Genomic DNA, 26,894 nt, shown 5'->3' on the forward strand with positions numbered 1-26,894 from the left:
CTTCATCGATGGATACTCTTTTCCACACCTGCCTCTAAATTTATTCAGACTTTAATCTAACTTTTAAAAAAAACATCAAGATCTATTGTACCATTTGCTAAATTTAACAACAGTGAATATAGCTCTGACATTGTAACTGTGATAGGACCAGAAGAGTAGGAGTGAGGAAATGTAGGGTTGATATGCATTTTATACAATTAAAATATATATATATGTATTTTGCAGAAACTGAAGATGCCAACTAGATACAATCATAATACTTTCTTGAATTTAATTTAATTGATTTTTAGAAAATATGTTAATGTGAACATCAACATATATACTGGAACGATACATACTGGAAAATGTCTCAAAGTGGTGGATTGATCAACAATAGAGTCCAACAAATAAATAAAAATACTAATAAATTCAGACATGTCACATATCATTTATTGTCATGTATTTAATTGTAGTAACCTTAATATTTAACAAATGTTTAAGTAGAACACATCCAAAAGGCAAATTTCATTCAACAGTTTCACAGGAAAAGAAGTCATTTGACATAAAATGAGACTGATATGGATGTTTTCTTTTTCATGTTTGCACAGTCTAAACATTCATTTTCTTGGTCAGGTCCCCTCTGAAACTGAACTGTGACTGACAAAGGCAAAATGTTAAGTTTTGAATGGTTGCAGGCTATTAAGACATGCAACTTACTAGATCAAAGGAGAGCAATAGTGGCACTTCTTTGTATTGAAAATGTGTCTGAAAGTAAACCCATTTAATAGCCACAAACAAATATGTACACCACAGCCCATAGTCGGTGAATGTCTGGGAGAATTCATGACTCCCGTCTTCAGAGACACACTGATAAGAAGGCCTGACACAGAGTAGAGTAAGTAAGTACTGTAAGCAATGACTGTACAGCAGTGTATATGAAGCCACAACCTTACAGACCCGGGAAACAAATGAAGCAGAGCTAAATGAGCCTGACACAAAAAAAAAAGAAAAGGAGTACTCTGCTGCGATCAGACAATTCACCATTGTTTTTTTTCCTCCAGTTTTGAAAAAGAACAATCCACAATTCTTTTACGGTGCCAAGATTGGATTCTTGACAAGAGAATCTGTCCGAGCCGAGGGAGTGGATTCTATTTTTGTGTGGACTGCAGTGCAATCAATTCCAAAGTTCACACTGAAATTGTGTGAAATAAAACTTGAGTAGATCTGATCCTGGGAAATGAAAGTGTTCAAAGCTAAAATGTTGCTCTCTTTTATCTTGGATTGTGTTTTATCACCGGCGGCCCATGTAAACCTCTCGAGGTTAGCACTGTTCATGAGTACATAGAAGACAAAAATGCTAAAACCATACATTCCTAAAGACTTTTGGGTGGATTTGTCCTTTAAAAACACCTCTAGACACAAGCTCAGCATTCGACAATATGCTCAGATGGTTTGGAAAATACCGTAAAAGTAAGTATAGCAGTAATATTCATCAACAATTTTTATCATCCCCATCACCCCTCCTCCCCATTTATATAAGACTATGATTTTACTTCACACGCTTCCTGTGATCCATTCCAATTTTTTGCACACGAGCTGCAGCTCTTTCCAAACTCACATCGACTGCAGCAGAGAGCATTATCACATGATCCACAGGTCCAGTATACAAAGGCTGAAGCTCTCGATGGAGCTGCCATTACTGGGTGACAATCTTCACATTCACGCAGGCTGACTGTGTGGACTCATGATAGGAGACGAGAGAATAAGAATCAATGCATCTGGTTTTAAAAACTAATAGTCAGCCTGAATTTGTAAAATTCCAAATTGCTATGTTGGGTATCGTGCCGGTTCATTAGGAAACGCTGTCCAAAGTACATTGCCATTTCAGGCACTTTGCAAGTCTTTGGCTTTCAGAGCGCTTTCACAGGGAAAACCCTTAAGAGCACTACAGGCTAAAAGAGAGGCATCATCTCACTGCTCGTCACTACATTTAGGCATGGTGTGATTAGCTCTGGGAGAAGAAGCCTTTAACCCAAGAGTGCAGTTAGGTGTGTTAACTTTTCATAAAAAGAAAGAAAGAAAGAAAAATGGCTTGTGGAAAGCTTCTATTGTTCACAGTTAAACATAAATAAATAAGTCAACTGAATGAGTATTAACAGTGCATGTTGGACGGAATAATAAATTCCTAAAACTGTCATAAACGCAGGGTTCTGGCTTGTACGGGAGAGAGGCTGTAGCAAATTACTTTGTTTACAATTCAAAGAAAATCGTCACCAATCAAAGTGGACATTGGAGTGCAAACGAGGCTCATGAGCAATAAAACATCCTTCTGAAAACAGAGCTGCGGCATTTCTAAGTAAAACATATCCGTTCTGAGTAGCGGCATTATGGAAAAGCTGTCAAGAAATCTTAAGGCGTGATAGCCCTTTGAGGCAGGGAGTTTTTGTCGATCTTCCATTGCTTCGTGGGATCGCTGAACACAGTCATGGTGCCTCCAGCCCTCCAACCAGAGGTGCCTTCGGTTCCTGGCGTTCCCCCTTTCTCACTGGGATGATGTCCGGACTGTCAACGCCCAGCATCCTTCTGTATTTGTCTCTTTTTCGTCAGCTCCCTCCGTTCCCGGCTGTGTGATGCCGTCCGCTTGCCCCCTCCCTTTCTCGACCCGTGTGGTCAACGCCCCGGGCCCCTTCTGTCCGGGGCCAGCCGCTGTCGGGACCCCTCCTCACTGTGTGCTCCCAGAGGGCAGCGCTCGGACCCGGTGTCGGCAGATGGCGTCCTCTAGGAACCCTGCCACCTTCTCACTGTCCTCCTACACGGGACATTTTAAAGATGAGATACAAGTTGCTTAAAAATGCTAACAAATCCCAGTAAGTGGGATGATGTTGAAGTGATGTTGAAGAACAAACATAAAGAAGCTTTAATATCTACCTCATTAATGAAGGCGTAGTGAACAAGTTCACTGGCAAGGTCTTTGGAGGTGTCAGCTGAAAGATTCATGAAATATTTTGGTTACAAAAAAAATCACAAAATGAACCGTTAGTGTATGTTGTTTTTAACGATACGTACGGGGATTCTCTCTATTTTTCTAACTGTCAACAAATCCGCTAAAAAGACCAAAACGAAAAAAGAAATTATCCAACTGACAAGTATAGTCTGAGTATCCAAAGCCTGACGTACTCTAGCTTATTCCTCTGTGCCATAGAGCTCCACTTTTGTCCAACAACTACTAAGAACACACCATTGACACACGCGGTTCCCGAGTTACCACATGTGTAATGTCGGCCTGAGAGCTACAGAAAGGCTGGGGAGGTCGGACTGCAATGAGAGACAGACTGAGGCTTTGGTGGTTTTGGTCTTTGTTATTGAATTTGTAGACAGAAAGAAAAATATAGAATAAAGCTGTCCCTCTCCTTTAAGGCACGGTTGTGGTCAACTTACTTGGAAGGATGTCACAGCTAAGCTGCCTATGAAGTTTGTCATCCATCTTCAGAAACAAAGAGAGCTGGGGAGAGATCAAAAAGTCAAATTTAAGCTAAGTTTAACCACCATAACTGACTGAACGTCTACAATAAATGTTGGTCGCTTGTTATTGGCAAAAAAGACCAATATGCTTGATTGTTAAGGAGCCCAACAAAAGAGTTTATACTAAAATGTACCTGTAATACAATGTGACTCACATGAGTTTTGGTCCCTTCTTCATTTGACTCCAAATTACAGTGCATCTGAACAACCTACGACGAAAAGAGGGTCAGCACAGCAAAAATATCTTTAATATCTGAAATATTTAACGTGTGAAAGCCTAACCTTTCTTGACTCCGTCTCCTGGGGTTCAGGAGTCGGCGTCTTGACCGTCTCAACCTGCTCCTGAGACAAGGACAGGGCTCGAGGGACGGGGTGAGGCCGGGACGAGGCGAAGTTCATCAAGGGGTAGATCCCATTCCTGAAGAGGGGACAGGACAACGTGTTGAACCTCATGCTGCAGTCACATCACTGATACAAAACCAGTCCTACACTGTGGTTACACTCACTTGACATCCTCCAGAAACTTGTCAAGCTCCAGAGGGGACACATGGGAGTATCTACAGGACATGAGAGGAAACACACAGGAGAGCAGAGTGAGTGTTGTGCTTCACGTGTCAGGATATTCGACACAAGTAGACAAAGATGTGAGGTGCTTGTGAGACTTTACTTGAGCTGAACGCCCTGTCTGTCATCATGTTTAATCTCTGCCATGACAGCGTTGGGGTCAAAGGACTTGGTTTTCTCCTCCACACAATTTTCTGGGAGCAAATCTGTAGATGCAAGACAAGTGTGGACATCAGCTGATTTGATTCAAATACTTTTTTTGTTTTGTTTTCAAATATATATTCAGAATGACAACAGTTTTGTCTTTTCAAAATCCTAAATGACACAGGATGAACATGTTGTAATTCTGTAAGAATTCTGAATTTAGCATGAAACAGAAAAACACTAATAATAATAATACTAATTCATTGATCAGCTGCATGCAGGAACATGTAAACATGGAGGTGTGCATTGGTGGAGCTTGGCTCGTGGGCGTGAGAAACTCACACTGGTTGTTGATGAGGCAGTGGGCGGCGAGCAGTTTGAGGGAGTGGACCTCGAACAAGACTCGGTGGAACAGAAGGTCGTGAGCCGTGGGACGGAGCTTGGCTTCGTGACGCAAACAGGACTGGGTGAACTCCTGCAGAAAGCAACCGGTCCAACACATAACTACATGACTGCACAGTATGACCCAGTTTACCCGAGCATCGCGCTCCTGTTCTGGATTTCCTGGCAAAGTTTCACTGAAACGTTCACTCTAAAACTGTACAAAGTCTCGGCATGTGGTCAGAAATAAACACCTAGAAGCAAGGTGGTATGTGGGCGAGTGTTACTAGTGTAACGTGGGACAGTTTGTCTTTATGTTTCCATGGTTGCACTGGTGTATATTTAGGACGTGAAGTATTTTTTACACTCACTCTCATGAGAGGGTCTTCCAGAGATTGACCTGCGTTGACGATGGCCTCCTTGGACACAGCAGTATCTCCGTTGGCCTGGATCTCCAGTACTGCCATCTAACGGTGCAGATAATCGGTTAACACAATCACACACACACACACTGGGGGAGGGGAGGACCACACAGATCTGTTTCTCTCACCTCTAGAGCACAGATGCCGAAGGAGAAAATGTCTATGGCATAATCATCTTCGCCGGCTAGAAACAGAAAAGGAGAAGCAAAGATGAAGGTGGTGAGTCGTAGAGAATAACTTTAAAAGGAAAAGCTGTAGTCAGATTGAGCCTTATTGCAAACCAATAATTAACCATATCTACATTTTTACAGCTCTTGAAGCGGCACAAAACATCTCATTAAATGTCTGAATGGGATAATATGAATGTTTTGTCTCATTATCTCGTTATCTATCTTTGTGTGCTAAAATTACAGTCATTACGTCACAGACTTCCCACAATTCTCTGGAAAAAGAATCAACACTCTGTTGTCAACAAAACATCTGGATTGTGCGACAATTGTGTGGGAATATGAAACTACAGGGGCTAAGTGGAGTAATTTTGCAGATATTACCAACTTCATTGGAGTTTAAAGGCACATTAAGCAAAGTGATGACTGAAAGCTACACACAAACTCCGCTCCAGCACACTTACATCCATATTCCGGAGCAAAGAAATGAAGATTCCTCTGCTCGTCACGATGCTGCCGCGCTTTACTGTGGACGCTGGCATCTGGAAACACTGATCAGAGAAGACACACATAGTATCGATACATTAGATGAAATAAGACGATGGATGTGACACAAATGAAAACTTAACTATCGGGGAAATTATCTATATCTTACCATTAACAAATAGCCGATGCCACACTGTGGAAAGAAGATGAAGCATAATTGAGTTTTTATTCTGTTTTGCAAAACTGCAGAGATGTATTCAGTAAATCCCGCATTGCACGGTCTGAGGATACAACATGGGTTTCCTATGCTGGTTGTAGTCACATAAAAAGCCCTGCAGGGTGCAGACCTGAGCCGATCTTGATGAGGCCGTTGTGCTGAATGAAGATGGTGTCGCACGTCAGGTTGGCGTGGATTATCGGAGGCTCACAAGAGTGCAGATAACTGCCAGTGAACAACAAAGCGTCCAGTTAATGCGATGACTGTGACAATAGAAATCTCTCATGTTAAAATCCTGGGGAAGAAAATCAGTCAGTACCTGAGGGCAGAGAGAATCTGGGTGCACCATCTCTTCCAGGCCTAAAATATAGTGCAACAGAGCAACATGAGGACAAAAAATCCCTCTCTAATTCTCGGGAATATAATGCGGAGCATAACTAAACATAGCAACGTTACGACTTTAAAACAGCAGACGTAGAAGACAGAAGAGAGAAAAGAGAGAGGATGAGAAGCAGGTTTCAAAGAGATACATGTCTGAACAGACTGAGCAACCAGGGTGTCCTGTTACATCATCTCTAATCCTGCAGGAAATATGGATCTGAATAGACTGCAGTACTGTGAGCCACCACCAGAAAACAAACTGACCTTCACATTCATAGTCTTGTGGTTCTTCTTAGTTTTCTTCAGAAACTGCTTGAGACTGCCCGACGACATGTATTCTGTGATGAATATAACCTGTGGGCCGCATATGGAGTTGAGTTAAATAAAGTGTGTGTGTCGAGAAATAAGACCAGAGAGGATTAGAAAGATCGTACCCTCGCCTGGCTCTCCTTCATGTCCAGCCAGTACTTGTGGAACTTGACGATGTTGGGGTGTTCGACCTGCATCAGGTTCTCAAACATCTCCTTGATCGTCTCCTAAAAAACCATACATATGCACTTTAACATCATGGACCAAGTCAGGTCATTAAATCCCCTGGCCTTTACCAATTAGTTCATCACGTGATCAGTAAATTCATTGGCAGATAATCAAGGAATTTTGAGGTTTTGAGATATAAAGACTCACCAATAACGAATGAAAATAGTCATAAAATACCTCTAACTCTCTAAATAAATACATACAAAGGGGGATTCAGGGATGAAACAAATGCTAGAGGAAGTGTGGTAAAAAATAGATAGATACAGAATAAATACTGCCTGTCTTGGCTGTATGGAATAAGAACCACAATACCTCCTGTGCTTTGAAGACCTTCTTGTCAGAGAAGAGCACCTCGTTCCACACCACCTCCACGCCCTCCTCTGTGTCCATGGCCAGAGAGGCACTCTCCACACCTGGGACATTACCTTGGCTCACCTGCAGGGGGCAGACAGGGACAAACAACAGGACTTAGCATAATGCTAACACTGCAACTGCAGTTGCACTATTCACTCTAGGGTGCCCGTTTGCTACATTTTGCTGTCCCTATTTTGTTTTTAATGTATTTATCATTCTAAACGTGGTTACCACTGATGGCAACCAAAGGCCAAGGATTGGTTGCCAATTTCTCAAAGTGGTACTAATGGCAACCTGGCCAACATCACTGTCAAGCCCTGCATTAATGAATCAATACGGAGCAACGACATCATTTGGGGACGTGTTTGTGTCTGATGGACACTCGTTGTAGCTCTGCACGTTAAAGCAACTCCTGAGGGAAGAGTCCGGCCCTTCAGCTGCTAAATGTTCCACCACGTTGACCAGCTAGTCTGGAACTGTGTCGACAGTCGACGTTTGGCAACGACTATGCGAGAGTGCTGCGAGTGAACAAAAGCAGTACAAACAAAACAAAGCAGCAGACATTGCGGTGCCCTTGCTAAAGAAATAAAAGAGGCATGTCTGAAATGATTTGACGTCACCCCTGTGGTTATAATAACTGCTAAAAGCGCCACATGATACATTAACAGCGGCAGCTCCATTAATAAAAGTTGTATTTGGGAGTCTGAGTTAAAAAAAAGACAAGTCTATGAGGTGTAATTTGTGTTTAGACGGCATGCAATTCAGTTCTCCATCCATTAACACGCTAGAAGGCGTCAGCGTGGATAGATGGAGGATTCAATTCAACTGTGCTGAGGATATGTTAAATGTGGCCAGCCAGCTATAACATGATGAAGCGTAAAGAGGGGCGATGGGATGAGCAGCAGCTTGCGTAACGAGGGAAGAGGTGGATTAGCGGGAGACGGAGAGGGAGAAGTGAGAGGATTGAGGGATGAGGGACTTAGAGCGACGAGACACGGGCAACAAGATGGAGGATGTGTGGCACCGGAGATCCAAGAATTACAAAGGAGGGGAGTGAAGTGAAGAGGCAGTGGCTGGGTCTATAATCTGGCAGACGCAGACGGCCCCGGGGCTCCACGAGTGTTTATGCAACAGCGGCAAGCTAACGACTGCTCATCACAGGATATTGCTGCCTCAGCTGGGCAGACCTGCTTTGATACGTCTATGCAGCAGAAGCGGTGGTGCAGAGAGTAGATCCATTACTAATAACAATGATGCAATCAACAGGAGGTTTGTTAACAGAACCAAACAAGCAAGAAGACAAACAGCAATCAAAGGGACAACAAAAGCCACTATAAATGTTCAGATTTGATATTCATGAAAGGAACCAAATGTTGGGTGTGCTTATTGCTCAACCTGCAGTGCAGTGCAGCTGTAAATCTCTCTTTGCAGGCGAGACGTAACATATAATCTCACTTCTCCCACTCTACAAGAGATGATAATCTGATTACTGGTATTACAGAGCTGGAACCTAATCCTCCGGCTGGCTGGCAGAGGAGGGAATTCCTTCGTTTCAATAAGCTACCAGGAAGGAATTATGTCAGTTTCCCTCCGGCGTCGGGGCTCGGCTGTTTATTTTCTCTGGATGTTGAGAAACACTCGGTGCCCTGTCCCAACGTTTACATCCCAGGGGTGTTTGCTTGGTCGCCGTAGCGTGAGACTCGTAAACAGCACACCGCTTGGCTGTGATTGGCTGCAGGAAGGGAGGTGGGTTTAGGGCGCGGAGAGGGATTCAAGGGACCGTGTGTTCATGTCAAAACAACTTCTATTCTGATGTTTGGTAACTCCACACCCGAGCCGGGTGAAACTGGATCGTGAAGGCTGACAAACTAACCTCTCATGACCTCACCACCCATTTCTCCCTCACCGGATTCTCTTTGTTTTGATTTGTGAGGTAAAAATAGTGGTAGATGAACCGCACGGGAGCCAAACAGAGAAACTACGACACGTGTGAACTTCAAATCCCTAATGATGGCCACAAAAGTAGGAAAACAGAACTCTGTGTGGTGACGTAATACGTCACTTCTCTCTCTTATTACAAGCAGCGTATCACTCCGCCATCATGGTTAACGCAGCAGTATGTAGCTCCCAATATGAGGACGTTTTATGATACGTAATCTACAATTAAAGTTAATCAACTAATTAAAAATCTTTAAAATGACTCACAATCCAACTGTTTTTGAAGACAGAGGGTTAAAAGAGTATTTTGAAAGATGTGTGTACAAACTATTTTCATATATTGTCACATACTATGTTTTAGAGTGCTGCAGGGATGGTTTATTGTTTTTAGTTAGCATCGCACTGGTTCCCTTGACAAAAAGCCGATGGGATTTTTTGATTAGACTTTGGATGATTGCAGAAAATAATCAAAGAAACACCACTTTTTGGATTTTTGAAGCTTGAATGCAACAGGCAAAAGTAAAAAGCTAACATTGGGCTACAAATGAAGTACAACACGGTAGCATGAGCGCGAGTAAACACAACGTGGCTGTAAAGGCGGACTAGTCGGCGTTTAGTAGTTTAATTTAGCCACTTAATAGCAACCGCCATTTTTTTAGACACGTAAAAGATTTATAAATCAAGAGACGTGTATTTACTGACATATTTTATATCGTATAACAGTTGAAATCTCTTCAGCTTGTGTTAACCACAGACCTTATTTCAGGCATTTAACCAAAAAACCCATTGACTTCGAGACAAGGGGAACCGGATGTGAAAGAATGCTGACTCATTTGCAGATTTTAGACTCGCCTGCAGCACCCTACTGAGTAAACTCAGCTAGAAGTGATGCAGTCTAATAAAACTGCCCGGCAATAAATCCTGTTCAGTGTTTAAGAGGGGTGTTGTTGACTGTGTGGAACAGTATAGAAGGATGTAGTTTGTGGTGCAGTTGAATTGTATCATGCTGTACAGTATGTTACTGATAGACACACCCTGCTATCTGTGCACAGCTGAATTGACGTATACCACACTTGCACATCTCAAAATGAGAAAAGGTGAGCGATAAAGGGACAGAGGGAGGATTAGCAGACGGCTACATTTCAGTACAGTAGCTCTTCCAGCGTGAATCTCCCCCCAGAGGCATCTCATATGAAAGAGTGTCTTTGTCTCAGACTGTGTGTGGGTCCAAGCTTTAGCGACAAAGCGCTTTGTTTCCCAGACGTCAGCACCTCGCCTCCTCCTACACCTCATACCTCGACGATGAGCCGATATGCCGCACCGCGTTAATATTTAAGAAGTAGATTTTTGTACAGGCAACACCCAAGTAGTCTGCATCACTCTGTGCTAGATACGCGCTAGGTGTCTGCACTGTATGTAAATGAGCGCAGACTTCTTTCTGCTCTGTTGTTTGTGCTTCTTTCTCTCTCTCTCTGAGATTTCACCGGCATCAAAGAGGAGCAGGCTCAAAGATTTGCACATGAGATGTAAAAATCAGTTCCGTCTCTGCACAATGTGGATGTGTGAATAAGGGAATAAGGTGCGCCCCCAATTCAAGCACATTGTTAGATATTGCTAATTAAAAACAACAACTGCTAAAAAATACAGGTAATTAGTTCAAGTTTTCTCATACAACATATGATATCTTACAAAAAGTTAAATCCTTATTTTTTGGTCAATTTCCTCTCGTTACAAAATACATTTCTGTCGTCACCGGAAACAACTCGGTTAGGTTGAGGCAACAAAGCTCCTTAGTTAAGTTGAGGAAAAGATCGTCATTTGGCTTCAAATAACACCAAAGAACGCAAGTTAGTGACAAATAAATCAACGTTGACTTCTCGTTCCACATGGAGAACAAACAGCCGTCTCATGGAGGAAAGATCGCTGGTTGTTGACCATATTATTACTGGGCTCTGTAAGTTGAACAGAAATTGGTGACACAGACGTGCCACGGGAATTTCAAAATAAAGACAAATCTTAAAGATGACAATATGTGGGCCTTTGCATCGATATTATATCGTTACTCATTGAATCGATACAACGATCCAGATCGATCCTAGCAAGTAGAGGATTACATCTCTGAATGCAGGTGGAACCTCCATTTTCCTGCAGTAAAATATTACTCAGACTTCTTGCCTGCACGTCCCTTTTTCCATCCATAAACACTGATCCGTTACACAAATGTGCTAATGAGCAAGCACCAAAACAAACCAGACTCTGCAGCGAGTACAGTCATCGAGAGCTCCCGCTGCTCGTCTGATGAGCCGTCTCACACTCCTTGTTCCTGTCCGGTCAGCGTCGGGGCCTTGAGCCACTGACCGTCCGCTGACCTTCAGCAGCTAAACCAAACGCGCTCCACAGCTCCCTCTCTCTGTCGCCCCCAGGATGTCACATGTGCAGCACATAATCAGGTCAGCGTCTCGGATAATGTGTGTGTGTGTGTGTGCGTGTCCGCTCAGCGTGAAGAATAACGTGATGGCACCAGCCGTGACAAGTCGAGCAGGGGACAGGAAATGGGCAAACAATCAACGCTCTTCATTCACAGTCAGATGAAAGCGTCTGCATGGGCGATTTTTAAATCATAAGACAAAATCGTGTTAACTTGTCGGGAGCATTTTATCAGATTAATGGCCTCCATTTCCCACATTATCTAAATCAAAACTGCTGCCAGGTTTGACACACAAGGTCACACAGGCTCACGAGTTATTAGACGGATCGGCCCACCATCACGTCTCACTTATTCATTTTCTCATGGAGCAGTTAAAGCTCCCCACGAAGAGGAATGTAGGACACAAAGGGGAGACTAAACAAACAGAAAAAAAAAACAGGACACAACAGTGGAAAACACAGGGGAAGTATTCAGCCTCTTTTAATGAAGCTCTGCTGAAAACTAAAAACAGAAAAGTAGACTTTTACATCTTGTTGCGCTGTGAAAAATGACCCATTTTAATCAAATCAAATTGGTCCTGGTAACAAAAAACTCTTCAACAGAGAGAGTCAGCCTTGACCAAATCCTAAACTTTTCTTTTTCACAAAACTGGGACAAAATAAGCATCGCGAGGCCTTCACAAAAGATTGTGTGGTTTCTGCAGGTGCAGTGTCTGTCCAAGTTCAGAGCATCGTCTGTGTTTCAGTCTGTACCACGGCGGCGAGATTACGCGAGCCACGCCGTCCCCGCTCCCATTGTCCCCGTGACAAAGCTGCAGATTTATAGGGCCAGCGGGGGGGAGACATAGCAGAACCACAGCTGCATTCAAGAAGTCAGAAGTTGCTCTGACTGCGAAGCACATCATACTGTACGCATGATGTGCCTGCATGCGTCTGTGTGAAGGAGTGTTGGTTTTTTACAACTATTTACACTGCAAGTCAGAGGTGTTAATAAGCAATCCTTAAATCCAGGCTTTCAATTGCACTTGATCAAAACCACATCCTTCAGAAGGCCTTATTAATTTAGCTTTCGACTAGTCAAAGCAACAAAAGTCGTGAGTAACAAACTGTTTAATACTCACTTAGTTTTGATACTACAGATACTAAAACAATAACGTTTTTACAAATCGTTGCTCAATGTCTCTCAAAAAGGGACGAAGTTTATTTTGATCCATAAATGAGACTACTTCCTTGAACCACACTCAGGATGAATCATGCATTGTCATTTATTTTCACACAATGAAAAAATACATTTTCCAACGTGATTTAGATTCCAAAATATCACAAGAGATGAATCGGACCATAGGTTTTCCATACTCCGTTTTCTTCTGCTATAGACTTGTTTTGATTAATATTTGGATAACCAAGCCAATTTGGATAAGCAAGCCAATTCCAATACTTATTTGATTATTATTTGATGTATTGCATATTTGCTACTTAGCTAAATTGCTACCTGAATGTTTTGTGAATTGCACTTTGCAAAAAAATAAATATTTGCTGAGAGATTCGTCAGCTCCAAACTTAACAAATGTGTCTAGTTTACCAACTTTGAGGTACTAATTTCATAATGACTCAATTAGAGTTTAGTCAGAAAATAGTGAAAAATGTCTGTTTTCAGTCTAAAAAAACTGAAATATTCAATTTACAATCGTTTAAAACTGAGAAAATCAGCAGATCTCAATATTTGAGAAGCTGAAAACTGCAACTATTAATGAATCCACTGATTGAATCGATTGCTAACTTTTAAACTTTTGTTTCTTTATTGAATAATCAACTTGTCATTTCAGCAGTAATCAGCCTCCAGCTCTACTAGCGTCAGAGCATCACTCTGCTGTGAACCCTGAGCATAACTCTGTCCTTGTCAAACCCATCAACCTTCATGGAGCCGGAGAGTCAGTGAGCTGAAAAGCCCCCCCGCCCTTTAAAAACACACACACTCAGCTATTTCAGACAATCAAAACGTGTTTCCAGTGGAAAGAAACAGCACAAGGTCGGTGTTTATCTGAGTAACTAATGTGTGTGTTTACTCATTCTCCTGCTCAACCTCTTAAGACAAAGATAAGAGCTGACATTTGAAACATTTACGGGGTAAAAGGAGCACAGAGAGATTCATTTCCTACAAAATAGACATTCAATAGCATAGACGAGCATTTATGTTGTTTTAATGTTTCATTAATAAAGAACTTAATTAATAGATTGAGCAAAAAAGTTATTTTTTACTTAGTTCAGGTGGGAATTGTGTCAAATATTTGTGCTTCTGTTGACATAAGTAGTTTTCCTATTTTGCTATTCGCTGTATGTGAGAACGCAAATGTCAGAATCATTCAGACTGGACATTAAATGGACTTTACCATACCAGCTCCACAGTACAAATCCTGTGCATAGTCCCATTGAGTCCATGTGTGAACAGAGCCGGTCATTGACTTCACAGCGAGTGGGCGAGTTGGTGACGTCGACATGCGTCTGGCGCAAAACTATAAAGATTCTATGGCTGAAATTACGAATCGGCTACGTGACCGCTGCGTTTTTGCGGCACGTCCTGCATTGACCTTGTCATTGTCCGGACTTCACATGCAGGAAAACTCCTTCAACAACCTTACATAACTTTGCATCTATTACCATGACTCAGACACTTGTGAAAGTGCTGAGTCATAATTGTAGGAAATTTGTATGAATCCCCAACGGCTCTTCTCTGCGAGACTGATTTATTGCTGCTTACTATACTCATAATTCATGTCACGTCAACACTGTGAGAAATTAAGCCTTCTCAGCGAATAACACAAACATCCCACTGATAAAACGTTCTCCTTTCCAGCGTCTGTCTTGAACAGGAAGACGCTCTTTGAACGCTGGCCCAGTCCCAGTCCCCGGCCTCGCAGACTCACAGACTCTGACTCTGGGATGGCTCCGTGGTTTTTCCCACGGTGAGAAAAGCAAGTTATCTTCTTCTCAGACTTATTCGGCCTTTGGTCAGCGGTGGAATGTAACTAAGCGCGTTTACTCAAGTAGTGCACTAAAGAGTACACTTCACAGGCAAATACAGCACTTCTTCTTACTCCATTTCATTTGAGACAGAAAGACAGAAACACTTATACTTAACACGTTAGATTTGAGCCTCACACTTTCCTGGCCACAGAAATGTCTGCTATTTCATAGCTCATTGATTATTTGGAGCCCGGGCAACTTCTTGCGCCCAATGACGTCAACTAAAGTTTGTGAGCCCCCATTTTGACTGCAATCACTTAGTTTAACCAACAAAACTCACTCACTCACTCACTCACGCATGCAGTATTTTGGCACCAAGCAAAGACTTTGAAAGAGTAGAGAAGGTTTACAAAACAAGAATGGAGTTTTGCAACTGGTCACCCCCCCCCTGTCCCCCCTGTCCCCCCCGTCCAGACCAACCAGACCTTCCAGTTCTTGGAATAGGAGCGGCGGTTTTCAACAAGGCTGCTAAAGAGACGTGTGTGTTTGCTTCGCCTCTGAAACTGGAGGAGCTTAACAGGGTCTGGCGGAGTCTGCACGAGTCTTTAAGTTCTCCATAAAGCGGGGTAATTTCTGCCCACCGGATTACCCAACTCCTGCTTGTAAATCCCCACACGCAGCTTGCTTCATTGCCCCTACAAACCCCCCAGCGGAAGAGCAATATGTTATGTGAGCCCCCCCCCTTCTCTTCTGCGTCTCCAGCAGAGGTTACTGCAGTACAGCTTTCCAACAAGCAAAAAAGGGGGTGACTCAGGGTAAAAGCTCAAAAGGCTTGTGCAAGGGCTTATTGAGTGTTTGCCACAGTGTCCGGCCAGCAATCCGCTAAAAGCGCAGTGGCGGCATGCTCGTGCATGTTGGGACTAACATTAGCTCGTACCACTCCCATTACTGGAGGGCAGGAGCAAGAAAAGAACATTGCCGAGCAGAAGGAACCACTTAATAAGAGGGGTGTGAGTCGAAGCTTCTCCCTCGCAGCTATTGTTGCGTTTGCGGGCCTCAATTAGTCAAATGGCTGCTACGCCTCTTAAAGAAGCCTCATGTGGAGAAAAGGTAAAGTAGATATGAATACGATGAGGGGGCAGAAAGAGTTGTGTTTGTCATGCGGCGTTTTATCTTCCAGGGGAGATTAAGCTAAGAGTTGGAGTCAACCTGAGAAGGCTCTTCAGCACGTGTTCAACCAAAAGCCTGTTGGCAGATGGAGACAGCAGGCTGCTTTTTTTTGTGTGCCTGTTGTTGTTATGTAACCTTACAGACAAAGCTCAATAGGAGTGTCTGTAAAGGCACCACGTGGGGGGGGTGGGGGGTTGGTGTCTGTTTATCTACCTGTCCACAGTTTCCACACAAGACCTCAAGCGCTGCAGTGTGTGTTGTCATCACCAGGGCCGACAGACAGGCGGGTCAAACACCATCCTACGAGTTCAGTTTGAGGACCACATCCATGAGTTTGAAGGTTTATTAGGAGCCCTTTATAACATATTAGATTTTACAGCTCACGGCCGCAATCATATTATCTTTTCCTCGTGACGATGATGAGGTTAAGTGGAAATTCAGAGGACAGGACCTATGTGTCCTCGATGGCAGCTGCCGCCCTGATCATCCCCGTGCGGCGCAGGGTGGGGGGGCTTTCGTTCACCGGCCCCATATTTAATTCATCAGCCATCTCACTGATTGATGGCTGCAGGGATAAACTTCTAATTCAACTCCTGCGTGAGAGCGAACCTGCTTTACTTTTCAGCCGCCGAGCTATGCAAACAACACAGACGCATTCAAATTCTGAATGCAAATTAGGATCGCGGAGACCACAGCAGATTTACGAGTGAGTGAGAGGTCTGATTTCAGCTTGTGAGACTCGACATGTTATTTGAGCTCAGGGAGAGACGAGCTGCAGGTAAACGACGAGGCCTCGGGCAACAACACTGGAGTAAACAATCACACAGCCCACGAGTTGATGATTTTGTTCATATATTTTCATTTTATGCTCGAATCAGATTACCGCCCGAGTTGTGAGCGCAGACTTTTGTTTTCAAGTGTTGAAACACGTGAAGAAGTTGTTGCATTTTTCCTTCCAGTCCGGTCTTGTTCTTATTGCTTTAGAGACTGTAGGACAATCAGGACGGTTCAGAAAACGCAAAGGTTGGAGTACAACATTTGTACCTTTTAGTTATTAACGGAATGATGGATTGCAGCAATTCAAAAGTGTTATATTACTTGGCGATACGGTGAGACGGGTGGTAAAATAACGCTGAAGCAGGGCTTCAGCCCTCCTCCCAACCAGATTTCATCTTACTGTAAGAAAATAAAGTAGAAGGAGACGATGAGTAACAAATAAAAGACCAAAGATTGAAATAGAGATCTCTCACGATACAATGAATGAAATCTAGATTAAAAATAAATGCCATAAATACTACGTTTCTTACATATTTAAATATGAATGTGTGCAATGTTTCTCCACAAGGTCCAAATCTTGCCACATCCCTTTTTAATGTGCATATTTATGCACACACACACACACACACACAGATATCCATATGTGGCTTCAAAGGTAAAGATAGGAGCCGTCTGTGTTGAAGTGCAGAGGAACGAATCAATGAAACATGAGCACACAGAGTTTTCATATCAGCTGGTCAATAAAGAGAGGGAAGCTCCCTTTGAAGCCGTAAAAGGTGTGTGTGTGTATATGAAACATGCATGCGGTATCCCTCCTTTATTGGTATGTACAACACCAAGTCTTTACAGAGTTAGTCGTGTTATTAGAGGCCTTTACGCACCCTTTTCTCACCCGCCCGTAGCGGTGCGAGCACTCACAAGGATCGGTGTAATGTGTTTTTTATTGTTTGATATACACAGAACGTCGGGGCAGATGGGAGGTGGTGGAGGACCTTGGCCTTTGCGTGAAAGCCGGGCGGGGGTGAAACAATAACAAAAGCTACCTGGCCCATAACTGCACCTTTAAAGTCTCGTTGCTCTGTGCAGTCTGAGCGCCATTAAAGGCATCACGTCACAATGCAAGGCAGGAACTAGACTGAGCCTAAAACTATAATTATAACTTAAGTGCGTGTGCATCAGAATCACAAGACAAGGCTCTGCATGTGTACAGGGAAACTCCCTAGGTTGTGTTTCCACTGTGATACGTCAGAGGTTCGTACATATTTGTATGTACAAACAGAACAGACTGCTGCCTCACGTCCTTCTGAGATTTCCCTCCAAAATAAGGTTCCAGGTGTAAATGCAGTGCATATGTTGGAATCATAAACTGTGTGTAATGATGTTTATCATTATATACAGTCAATAGTTGAAAAGCTTGTTGCACCTGTGATCACAACATATCGTGAAAAACATGGTAACGCATTAGCCGACAGGTAAAACATCTAGTTCTGGGTTTTCTTTTTTTTAAATGACGTTAGTCCAGATAGGATATCTGAATTTCCATACAGATACCAAAATCATACATGTTTCCAATATCATACTTTGAGAAAATTATAAAATATTTTATCCCATTTATCAAAAGAGGAACTCACGTTTTCACACGTGCAGCCAAAGAGGAACTTTGACTAAAATAAACTGTAAAAATCTTTATTTAAATCGGGAACTATCTGATCAAATAGAAAGTAAACAAGACTATAAATCTGAGCAGAAGATGTATGCCAGCTTTTGGTACTCAGTAGTTGTTGATATTCGGTTCATATCCCAGAATGCCTTTCCATCGCGGGTGCTCTTCACCTCTGCTGTGGTTTAGCTGCTGCTTCATTGACTGCCGAGGCTGCCGTCTGTTCACTTTTTCTACATTGGATTTCTTTCTTTTTATATTATGATGCGTTCAAGCTCTTTTCAGTAAAGTCAGCCCAATGTCAGCTGTGATCGGCTCCAGCCCCCCAGTGACCCTGAACAGGATAAGCGGTTACGGATAATGGATGGATGGAGTATGCAAATGTTATTAAAAGTAGTGTATGTCGGAGTACATGGATTTATTGCTTTGTTTTTACCGCCGTATCAAATTGGGTGTTGAGAATCATGGAATTTCACTGATGTTGGTATCGACTAGGGCCGGGCAATATCACTAATATATCAATGTTGTGGTATGAGAATAGATATCTTAGATTTTGGTTATCATAATATGGCATAAGTGTTCTCTTTTCCTGGTTTTAAAGGCATTACAGTGAAGTGATGTAATTCTCTGAACTAAACAGCCTGTTCTAGCTGTTCTACTATTTTACTTTACCCACTTAGTCAATACGTCCACATTACTGATGATCATTTTGAAAATATTTTGCGAAAGCACAAATAGTCAACCCTACAACATCGTTGCAGTATCGACTAATACATTCCTGGTATGGTGACGTCTCTTTGTCACGCGGTTTACATTTGTCGAGTTACCCAAAGAAAGGACAGGAAACTGAATATTAAGAATATTAAGTACAGCATCTGAGTCCACCACAGTGCATTTCATTTAGGTGCAAACAGGAGACGCTGGTAAATGATAAGAAATATGAAAGCTGAGGTTTGCCAACATTTAAAGAGTCATTTCAACACAGCCATGTGAAAGAGGACTCTAGGAAACAGCAGTCTTTGAACGATCTTGCCACGTGTGTAGAGCATGCTTGAGTAAGTGCGAGGCATTTCTCAGAGGCATTAATGTCCTGTGACGTGAACCACTATGACAGCTCCGTGAAAGCCTGCAGACACGTCTGCCATTCCTGGAGGATTCCTTTTCATGCAGGCTTTCCTGTCCAACTGGCACAAAATCCGGGTAGCTCCATTTCACACAGCTGGAGTGGAAAACGCTGACAGATACCGCTCTGTATATCCCATCAGACCTGATGACCCCACCAGAGGCTTCGCCGGCCCCAACCTGCTCACATTTCACAACCTAGGTGTCAGGATCCCTCAGGATCACACCATCCGAAGGCTTCCTCGGTTACGAATCGTAGTCTGAAAGCGCTAAAAAGGCCAAAAGGGTCAGATATGAATGCTTGATGCGAGGTCTCTGTTCATGGTGGGGTCTAAAACGTTGTTCACTGTAATGCAGCGACAGAAACAGCAACTTAGAATGTTTATTCTGGCCCTATTAACCGATCATTAACAAGATTAGTGCCTTGCTTGCAGGGTAGTTGTGGTTAAAGTGCTAACAAGTCGCCCAGCTTGTTAGCACAAACAGCTTAAAGCCATCATTTACCTCCAGCTACTGTGTGTGAGCAAAACAGGAAACCGAGTCCCCAGTTTACCCCGTCCGGAAGAGTTAAACAGCCACGATGTAGCGTGCATTGTCGTGGACACAAGCAGCCACTTTCCCACTAAGTCGTTTTGGTTTAGCTGCGCGGTTGTCAGCTGCATGTCTGCCTGGCATACTGTTTTTTAATCAGTGCATTGTGTGTTAGAGACGGTGAGTATGAAGTTAGCAGTAATGTTTTAGCTGTGATTGTGAAAGCAGCAGCGCATAAACTGTTTATTTGTTGATTAATTAAAATGCTTTTCTCATTTTGGTGACAAGCCGCTCCTCAGAATTTAGTTCAGCTTTTTTTTTCTTTTATTGTTTAACTGATGTTATTAAGCAATTATTGTTAACAGGTAAAAGGTTAATTATTAACATCCCTAATCTTCAGTTTGTTGACACTTCTGCTATTTATACTATTGGGCAAAGTTGGGGGAGAGAAATTCCTCATCTTTCCTACAAACAACTACAACTGGGAGGTTGACATAAGTAGTTTTCCTATTTTGCTATTCGCATTTATGGACCATACAATATGACGCAGATGTGATGTATGGGAACGAGGGAACAAATGACGTTTTTCAACGGTGCAAAAGATTAAAATGAAGGAACGTTTGTGACGCACATGACTTTGAGGCCTTAAACAAATACTGTTTGAACGACTGTTTTTCTCAACTCTGTGCAGTGCAGATAAGAACTTTTAAATAAGAAATCAGTTTTCTTATTTAATTATCTTGCTAATACAAGACTCTTTGTGGAAACTTTTTCCCTCCCCTCCTGTCAACCTGCAATAAAGTTTAGATGCCAGCTGCAGCTACCACACGTACTCTCAAATGAACTCCTGGAATGCACTCAATATTACAAGCTGATGAGAACAGCGTATCTGAGGGTGAGCATTTCCTTCAAGATGGAGGTTAGCAATAGCATCCTTGTCTAGATGCTGACCAATGAGTAAAAACTGATAATGGCGCTAGATGAGTCAGGGGATCACCGAAGTTATTACAATCCATCCTGTGGGGAACATTACAGTGTAGATACAATGTCATGGCAATCCATCTAATAGCTGTTGAGACATTTCACTCAAACCCACAAATATCAATCTCATGGTGGCGCTGGTGGTAAAGACAGGGGATCACAAAAGTCATTAGGATTTATCTTCTGGGAACCATGAATGTCTACACAAACTTCTGTGCATATCTATCAAGTAGTTATTAAGATATTTGACAGAAGAAGTGAGAGCTTTGAACTGTTAATGGTGCTACAGAAAAAGTCAGAACAAAGTCATTAAGATTCATCCTCTGGGCACCATGAATATCTGCACCGATATCCAGGGCAATCCAATCAATAGTCATTGAGATATTTTACTGAAAGCTCACCCTCATGGTGGCACTAAATGAAAAGTCCAGGGAACACCAAAAGTCCATAGGATTCATTCTCTGGCGACCACGAATGTCTGTACAAAGTTTCATGTCAATCCATCAAATAGTTGCTGAGATATTTCAGGCTGGACCAAAGTGTTGGAGCCACATTACTGCACCTAGCGCTCGTGTGGGTAACAACAACAACCAAAAACTCCAACGGACATCTGCACGAATCATTATTTTGTATTCTAGGAATGAATGGGTGTGAGTGTTTTTCCTAGAAAAGCCCTGAGCAAGGGGCGGGAAGGACCGCGGCTAGCAGAGCCAACAGGTGGATCAAAGCCGACTGTGACCCCGCTCCGTTTCCCCTCCAGGGAAATCTGAGTGCATGTCATTCCTCATAGGGCAGCTGTCAAGGCAGCAAACATGCTTGCACTGCTGGATCACTATGGAGTGTAAGTCATGAGGAGGATGCACCTCGGGGCAGGCAGCGTCTACTGCAAGCCACGACTTGACACAGGCCTATGGAGGGGCAATGCTCTGAGTTGAGGGGTTGTTTGTGCCGTTTAATGGCTCGTCTTTACGGCCTCAGACATGGAAAACATCCAAAAGCTATGGAGGGTTCACTGCACGACATACATCATGGTTACTGTGAGAAGGTGATGATTTTTGACTAATAAAAGTATCACAGCGTGTGGGGCCGGCCTGATTTTCACTGCATTACTTGACAACATTTTACAACTTGTCTAGAGATGAAAAAACTGTGATTTAATGCTTTTCTTGTCTGTTTTATGTCATTGCAAGCTGAATATATTTTGGTTTTGACGTGAAGACATAATTTAGGGCTTTGGTAACATAACATTTGTGTTCTTCACAATTTTTTTGACACTTTACAGCCTAAATGATTATCAACAAACAATCTTAATGAATGAAAGTAGTCATTTGTTGCAGCATTACAACCCACATAACACACTAGCAACGCACCATATCTGATTTTGAGAATACTTTGTGACGTTACACTGCTGTGGTTGTTTCTAATTGTACTCCTTCTATTCACCCTATGAGCTCTATTTTCATACTGGGGAAAGGACGCAGCCCTTCAGAGAACAAGCCGGCCTGTGTGTTTTAAGTGCAAAACACACCTGTTCTATTTAAGTGTGCCAGTAAGCCAAACAAAACCAGTCAACTGCAGTATGAGGTGGTTTTCATATCGCTCACACCTGGCTGTATGTACTACAGTATGCCTCATTGCCTCGAGCCTCTCGATCCTGACGCATGCGTGCGAGCGCCAACACACGCGTGTGATTTTGCTTAACACGCAAGTGCAGAAAGCAGCACCTGCCCGCCAAATTCAACCTCACATATTCATCTGCGCTCGCGAATTAACGCCATGACAAATTAATGAAGTCTCGCCCCCGACCCAGGCCGCCTCACTTTCATCACTCTGTAAAGCAAGCAGACGGGAGGCAGGTCCTGGAAATAGAAGATGGAGCAAATTACTGGCAGGATTGCTGCTGGTGCACCCACAGTGAGGGGAACTTCAGGAGGTCCATCAGGCTGCAGCATGGAGCCAAAATCATGGGGGGGGGGATATCCGGCGGACGTAACTCACACTGTGCTGTTATGAAAGACAATCAGTCTTTAGAGAAGGGAACAGGAACTATATATGGAGACGGTTAGTTAGCCGTGATCTACAAGTTGAGCCTCGTTTTTTATTGTCGGTTAGCGTTTTATAGGTTAATTATCGGCACGCCTAATGTGTATCATGTCGTTGTCTTCAGATTTGACTGAGGTGTAACTCTGAGAAGGAGCTTCGAACTTTGACGCTGAATCTGGCGCTACGGGTTTATAAGTGCTGTGTCTGCAGCCACAAGCCTCAACCGTTGGCTACTAAATAAGCAGACGGGCGACACAATAACTACCGTCTCCATTGCTTTTAAAACCGCAGCATGCACTTTTACCTTTCGCTACGTGCAGTACCTTTGTCTCACAGTTTGACAATCTCCACGTTAGAGCATCTGATCTTCACGGAAATATAAGCAGGAATTTATTCATTTTTTTCTGCAAAGATCAAACTGCAGCTTTTGTCAGATGCACGTCTCAATAGCAATATCCTGTGAGTCACTGTGTTATTTTTTTTTTTTTATGTTTTAGCGTGAATGTCCACATTGTGGGAAAGCACAGATGACTCAATCAGAGGATACGTGCCATCAGTCAGGACATCTTGTTAACAAAGAGAGCGGCAGGCTTGTATGTCAACAAGTATCCAGCCATTTCAATTGATTAGTTCCTGGAATAGAGAACTAGATGTTAAACCATCAACAGTTTAATTAACTTCTTGTTCCATCTCGTGTTGTAAATGTTTTTTTTGTTTTCTTTCTTTTCCCACAAACATCTGAGCCAGGGAAAGATTTTATATAATAAACCAAAATGCACAACACTTCCTTTACAGTTGTTGTGCTTCAGCTCACACAGCTTTGCTTTCCAACACCACCAACAGCGTTCAGTCCCTCAGAAAAAAATCAATACTCTGTGTGTTGAGGGATAAACCTTCTTTGAAGGCAACACATTCATCCACTTAAACCATTCCCACCTGAGAAAACAGCCACATGTGACTGTAGCCTGTGTTTATTATATTATCTGAGCTGCATAACAGATATGGCAGCATGCCTCCTGAACTTTCCCCCACTGACTTATTTACCGAGTATTCACATGCACCAAAACACGAGGATTATTTCATATAACTGCACACAACACGAGGGCGACTTCCACGGTTCAAGCAGGTACGATTTCAACCCGCTGGAGCTGCTTTAATAATGTGTTGTTAACAGATTAACAGCTGGCTCAGCTTGTCCCCACAGAGAGAATGTCACGTGAGTTTATTTTGCTTATTCTTGAAGCCTGAAGCAAATGTTTCCGGTCTTGTTTTGCACCAGTATAAAAAAACAATAACATAAACAAAACTATGATCATAAGCTCATACCGCAGCGGTTATTAATCAGTTAATACATGTTGCACATTTCTTTACAAAACTACCACTTCTAAAAACTGCATGATTGATTTCCTGAACTTTTATAGGCAAACAATCACCCAAACGGAGATAACATTGACAGATTAATTGTAATTAGTTGGAGCTCTACTCTCCGTTTTGTTTAACAGGATTACGCTTCCCACTAGAGCTTGGCGCTACGGCCAAAATATTCCATCCCGATATATATATATATATATCCCGGTAAATGTTTTCTGATAATCCCATGAAGAAATACTCAAAGTGAAACAACCACATGTTTGTTTTTAGAATCCTGTGGGGATTAAATATATGAGAAAAGAAAAGTACTGATTATTTTCTCATCTTGTTAATGTTAATTAAAATGTTGATTTTGAGTTCATCCCATTGAAGATGAATTTGGATATTTTATGTTACTGTCAGTATCAGAAACGTACAGATATTCTGATATGGATCTTCACTGGAGCAACATCAACCAGCCCTACGTGTCGGATGCTCTCAGTGGGGGGTGAATGGACATATGACAGATAGATAATCAATGGGTGGAAAACCATCAGAGTGGGGAAGTCTGTGTGTGTGTGTGTTTGAGTGCTCGATGGCACAGAAAGAGCAGAGAGGTCAGGTGATGGCGGCGCTCAGAGGACGCCGTGTGCTTTCGAGAGATAACCTTCAACTGAAAACTCTCTCTGCCTTATCTGGAGCCGGTCGTGTAGCCGACGCCTACTTCACAAAAAAAAGACATTTGGATGTCTGTTTCGTCCCTCTGATAATAACTGGACTGTTTGATGCCTCATAGCCGTCACACGGAGTTTCACAGAAACTGTGGACGCGTTTCATGTCTCAGGTGTTGGATTTAAACAAACATGGGATTATTTATGGGTGAGGAAGCTGAGGGGTTATTGTTTTTACTGCTGCTAATGTGTTGTTTGGAGTAGTGCCGAGTCATGAATAAAGTTGTAGATCTGGGACAGACGGGGACAATGAATTGACACAGTAGTCTTCAGCTGCTCATCCTGCAAATCAGCCCCTTCACACGTTATCTGAACCTGCTGAGAATGCTTTTAAGAAAAGAGCTGCAACAAAAAAAAGCTTTTTTTTTTAAGTTTCCTTCTCAGGATGGAGCGTTTAAAGAAATATGTCATTGTAAATCTGGACTGTAAATCCATCTGAGGCTCATTTCTTTGCTACATAAATCAAATAAGAGCTGAAACACTGAGTTGATAAATCAGCTAGTGGATTGAAACTGATGCACCTATTTTGACTCGTCGTTTTGTGAATTAAATGTATTGATTTATATTAAATTAAACAAAGGTGACATCTTCAAATTGCCTGTTTGGTCCAACCAAAATTCCAAAACCTTGATTATATACAAGCAACAACAACAAAAAGTAATATTTAAGAAGCTGATACCAACAAATGTTTGACAGTTATTAAATTAAGTACATTTTGCATGATGCAAAAAGTCTCCTTCCTCTAATACCTGAATGCATCATGCTGTTTATGATCCACCATGTCAGGTAATAAAGAGAGGGAGTGCCACTTTGTTTCACACGCCCACAGTGTGTTTGTGTGATTTACAAACCCGAATTAAGTGTCAGAGTGTATCATAAACTCCTGCTTCAATGTCGACACCCTAACAAGAAATCCTGCAGATCAAGCAGTGAGAACTAACAGTGGTGGTGGGGTGAAATGAGCAAACTATCCCTGTCACAGTGAAACAGACTGTTTGTATTGTGTGGGCTGAGCAGCTCACCGGATATCTGTCACTGTGTTAAGATTTATGGTGCCACGGGACAACAAAACCTCGAACCTGACTCAAGAGTTGCATAACAGAGGATGTCCAGCGTGATCAGAGAGGGCAACCGTATTAGTTCCTGAGCAACGAGCAATTTGCAATTAAAGGAAGCACACACACATGTACACACACACACACACACAGACAAATCAGAACCAACCTGCTCTTTGCGTTTCTGCCAGCGGCCGCACGGGCTCTCCTCCAAGATCTCGCTCTCATCCTCGCTCTCCTCCTCCTTCCCCTCCGATCCTGATTTCCTCTCCGGGACGGACATCGTCATTTTTTAACCACCGTGTATTTCCAGATTAGCCAGAACAACCACCCCCCCCTCCTCCCTAAAAAAAAAAGACCTCCTCTGTGCGTAATGGAGCCAGACGCGGCGGTAGCGCAGAGACGGTCCGCCGCTTGTATGCGCAGTGAAGAACGCCCCCCCCCCCCCCACACACACACACACCTCCTCCTCCACGACAACAGCAGCCGCTCTTCAGCCTTTGCGCTCAAAACATGTTGCAGAGAAAAACTGATACTGCTTTAAACACAGCAGCCCCAGCAACAACCTCCTTCAGATAACAACTAGCCTACACTAGGCTACGCATTGCAAGGTCGCTGGACTCCACTGAACATGGAGGAGAAATGAATCCCAGACTTCATGCATGCAGAATAGGTTGCGAAACGGGGGGGGGGGGGGTGGTTCAGATTGTCTGTCTGTTCCCACTGAAGCACCGCGGGAGTGGAAGCTCGGTCGGCGGCGAAGCGAAAGGATCCCCGGATGAGTCCACTGCGGTCATCGCTCGCCTAAGATATATCGGCTGTTTTTTGGTTGTTTTGTTTTTTAGTGTTGAATTGTTCGACCGTCTTCCACGCGCGTCACTCGTGTTTTGTCGGATCTTGCAGCCGCGAGCTGCCGCCACACGAGCACGGGTGGTGCGCCGAGAGTGAGAGAGAGAGAGAGAGAGAGAGAGAGAGAGAGAGAGATGGAGCG

At 43.0% G+C, this 26,894-nt stretch overlaps 1 protein-coding gene across 1 annotated transcript; it reads right to left on the reverse strand.

Moving 5' to 3' along the window:
- Positions 1-251: 251 nt before the first annotated feature.
- Positions 252-26,262, reverse strand: nrbp2b (nuclear receptor binding protein 2b). Its single transcript, XM_079181033.1, has 18 exons — positions 26,073-26,262; positions 7,113-7,235; positions 6,698-6,799; positions 6,528-6,617; positions 6,202-6,242; positions 6,013-6,107; positions 5,835-5,858; positions 5,644-5,730; positions 5,141-5,196; positions 4,962-5,057; positions 4,552-4,684; positions 4,169-4,271; positions 4,008-4,058; positions 3,784-3,919; positions 3,657-3,710; positions 3,418-3,481; positions 2,908-2,963; positions 252-2,788 (listed from the first exon to the last, which is right to left on the reverse strand). Exons 1-18 carry the CDS (start codon positions 26,190-26,192, stop codon positions 2,702-2,704), a joined length of 1,518 nt encoding a protein of 505 aa, XP_079037159.1. The 5' UTR covers positions 26,193-26,262; the 3' UTR covers positions 252-2,701.
- Positions 26,263-26,894: the final 632 nt, after the last annotated feature.

Source organism: Pholis gunnellus (assembly GCF_910591455.1).
Source record: "Pholis gunnellus genome assembly, chromosome: 20".
In the NCBI taxonomy this organism is placed as follows: domain Eukaryota; kingdom Metazoa; phylum Chordata; class Actinopteri; order Perciformes; family Pholidae; genus Pholis; species Pholis gunnellus.

Coding starts and splice junctions, on each gene's coding strand:
- nrbp2b (XM_079181033.1), bottom strand. CDS start 26,192: ATGACGATGTCCGTCCCGGAGAGGAAATCAGGATCGGAGGGGAAGGAG. Junction 6,243..6,527: donor ACAAGACTATGAATGTGAAG/GTCAGTTTGTTT, acceptor ACTATATTTTAG/GCCTGGAAGAGATGGTGCAC. Junction 3,920..4,007: donor AAGTTTCTGGAGGATGTCAA/GTGAGTGTAACC, acceptor TCCCCTCTTCAG/GAATGGGATCTACCCCTTGA.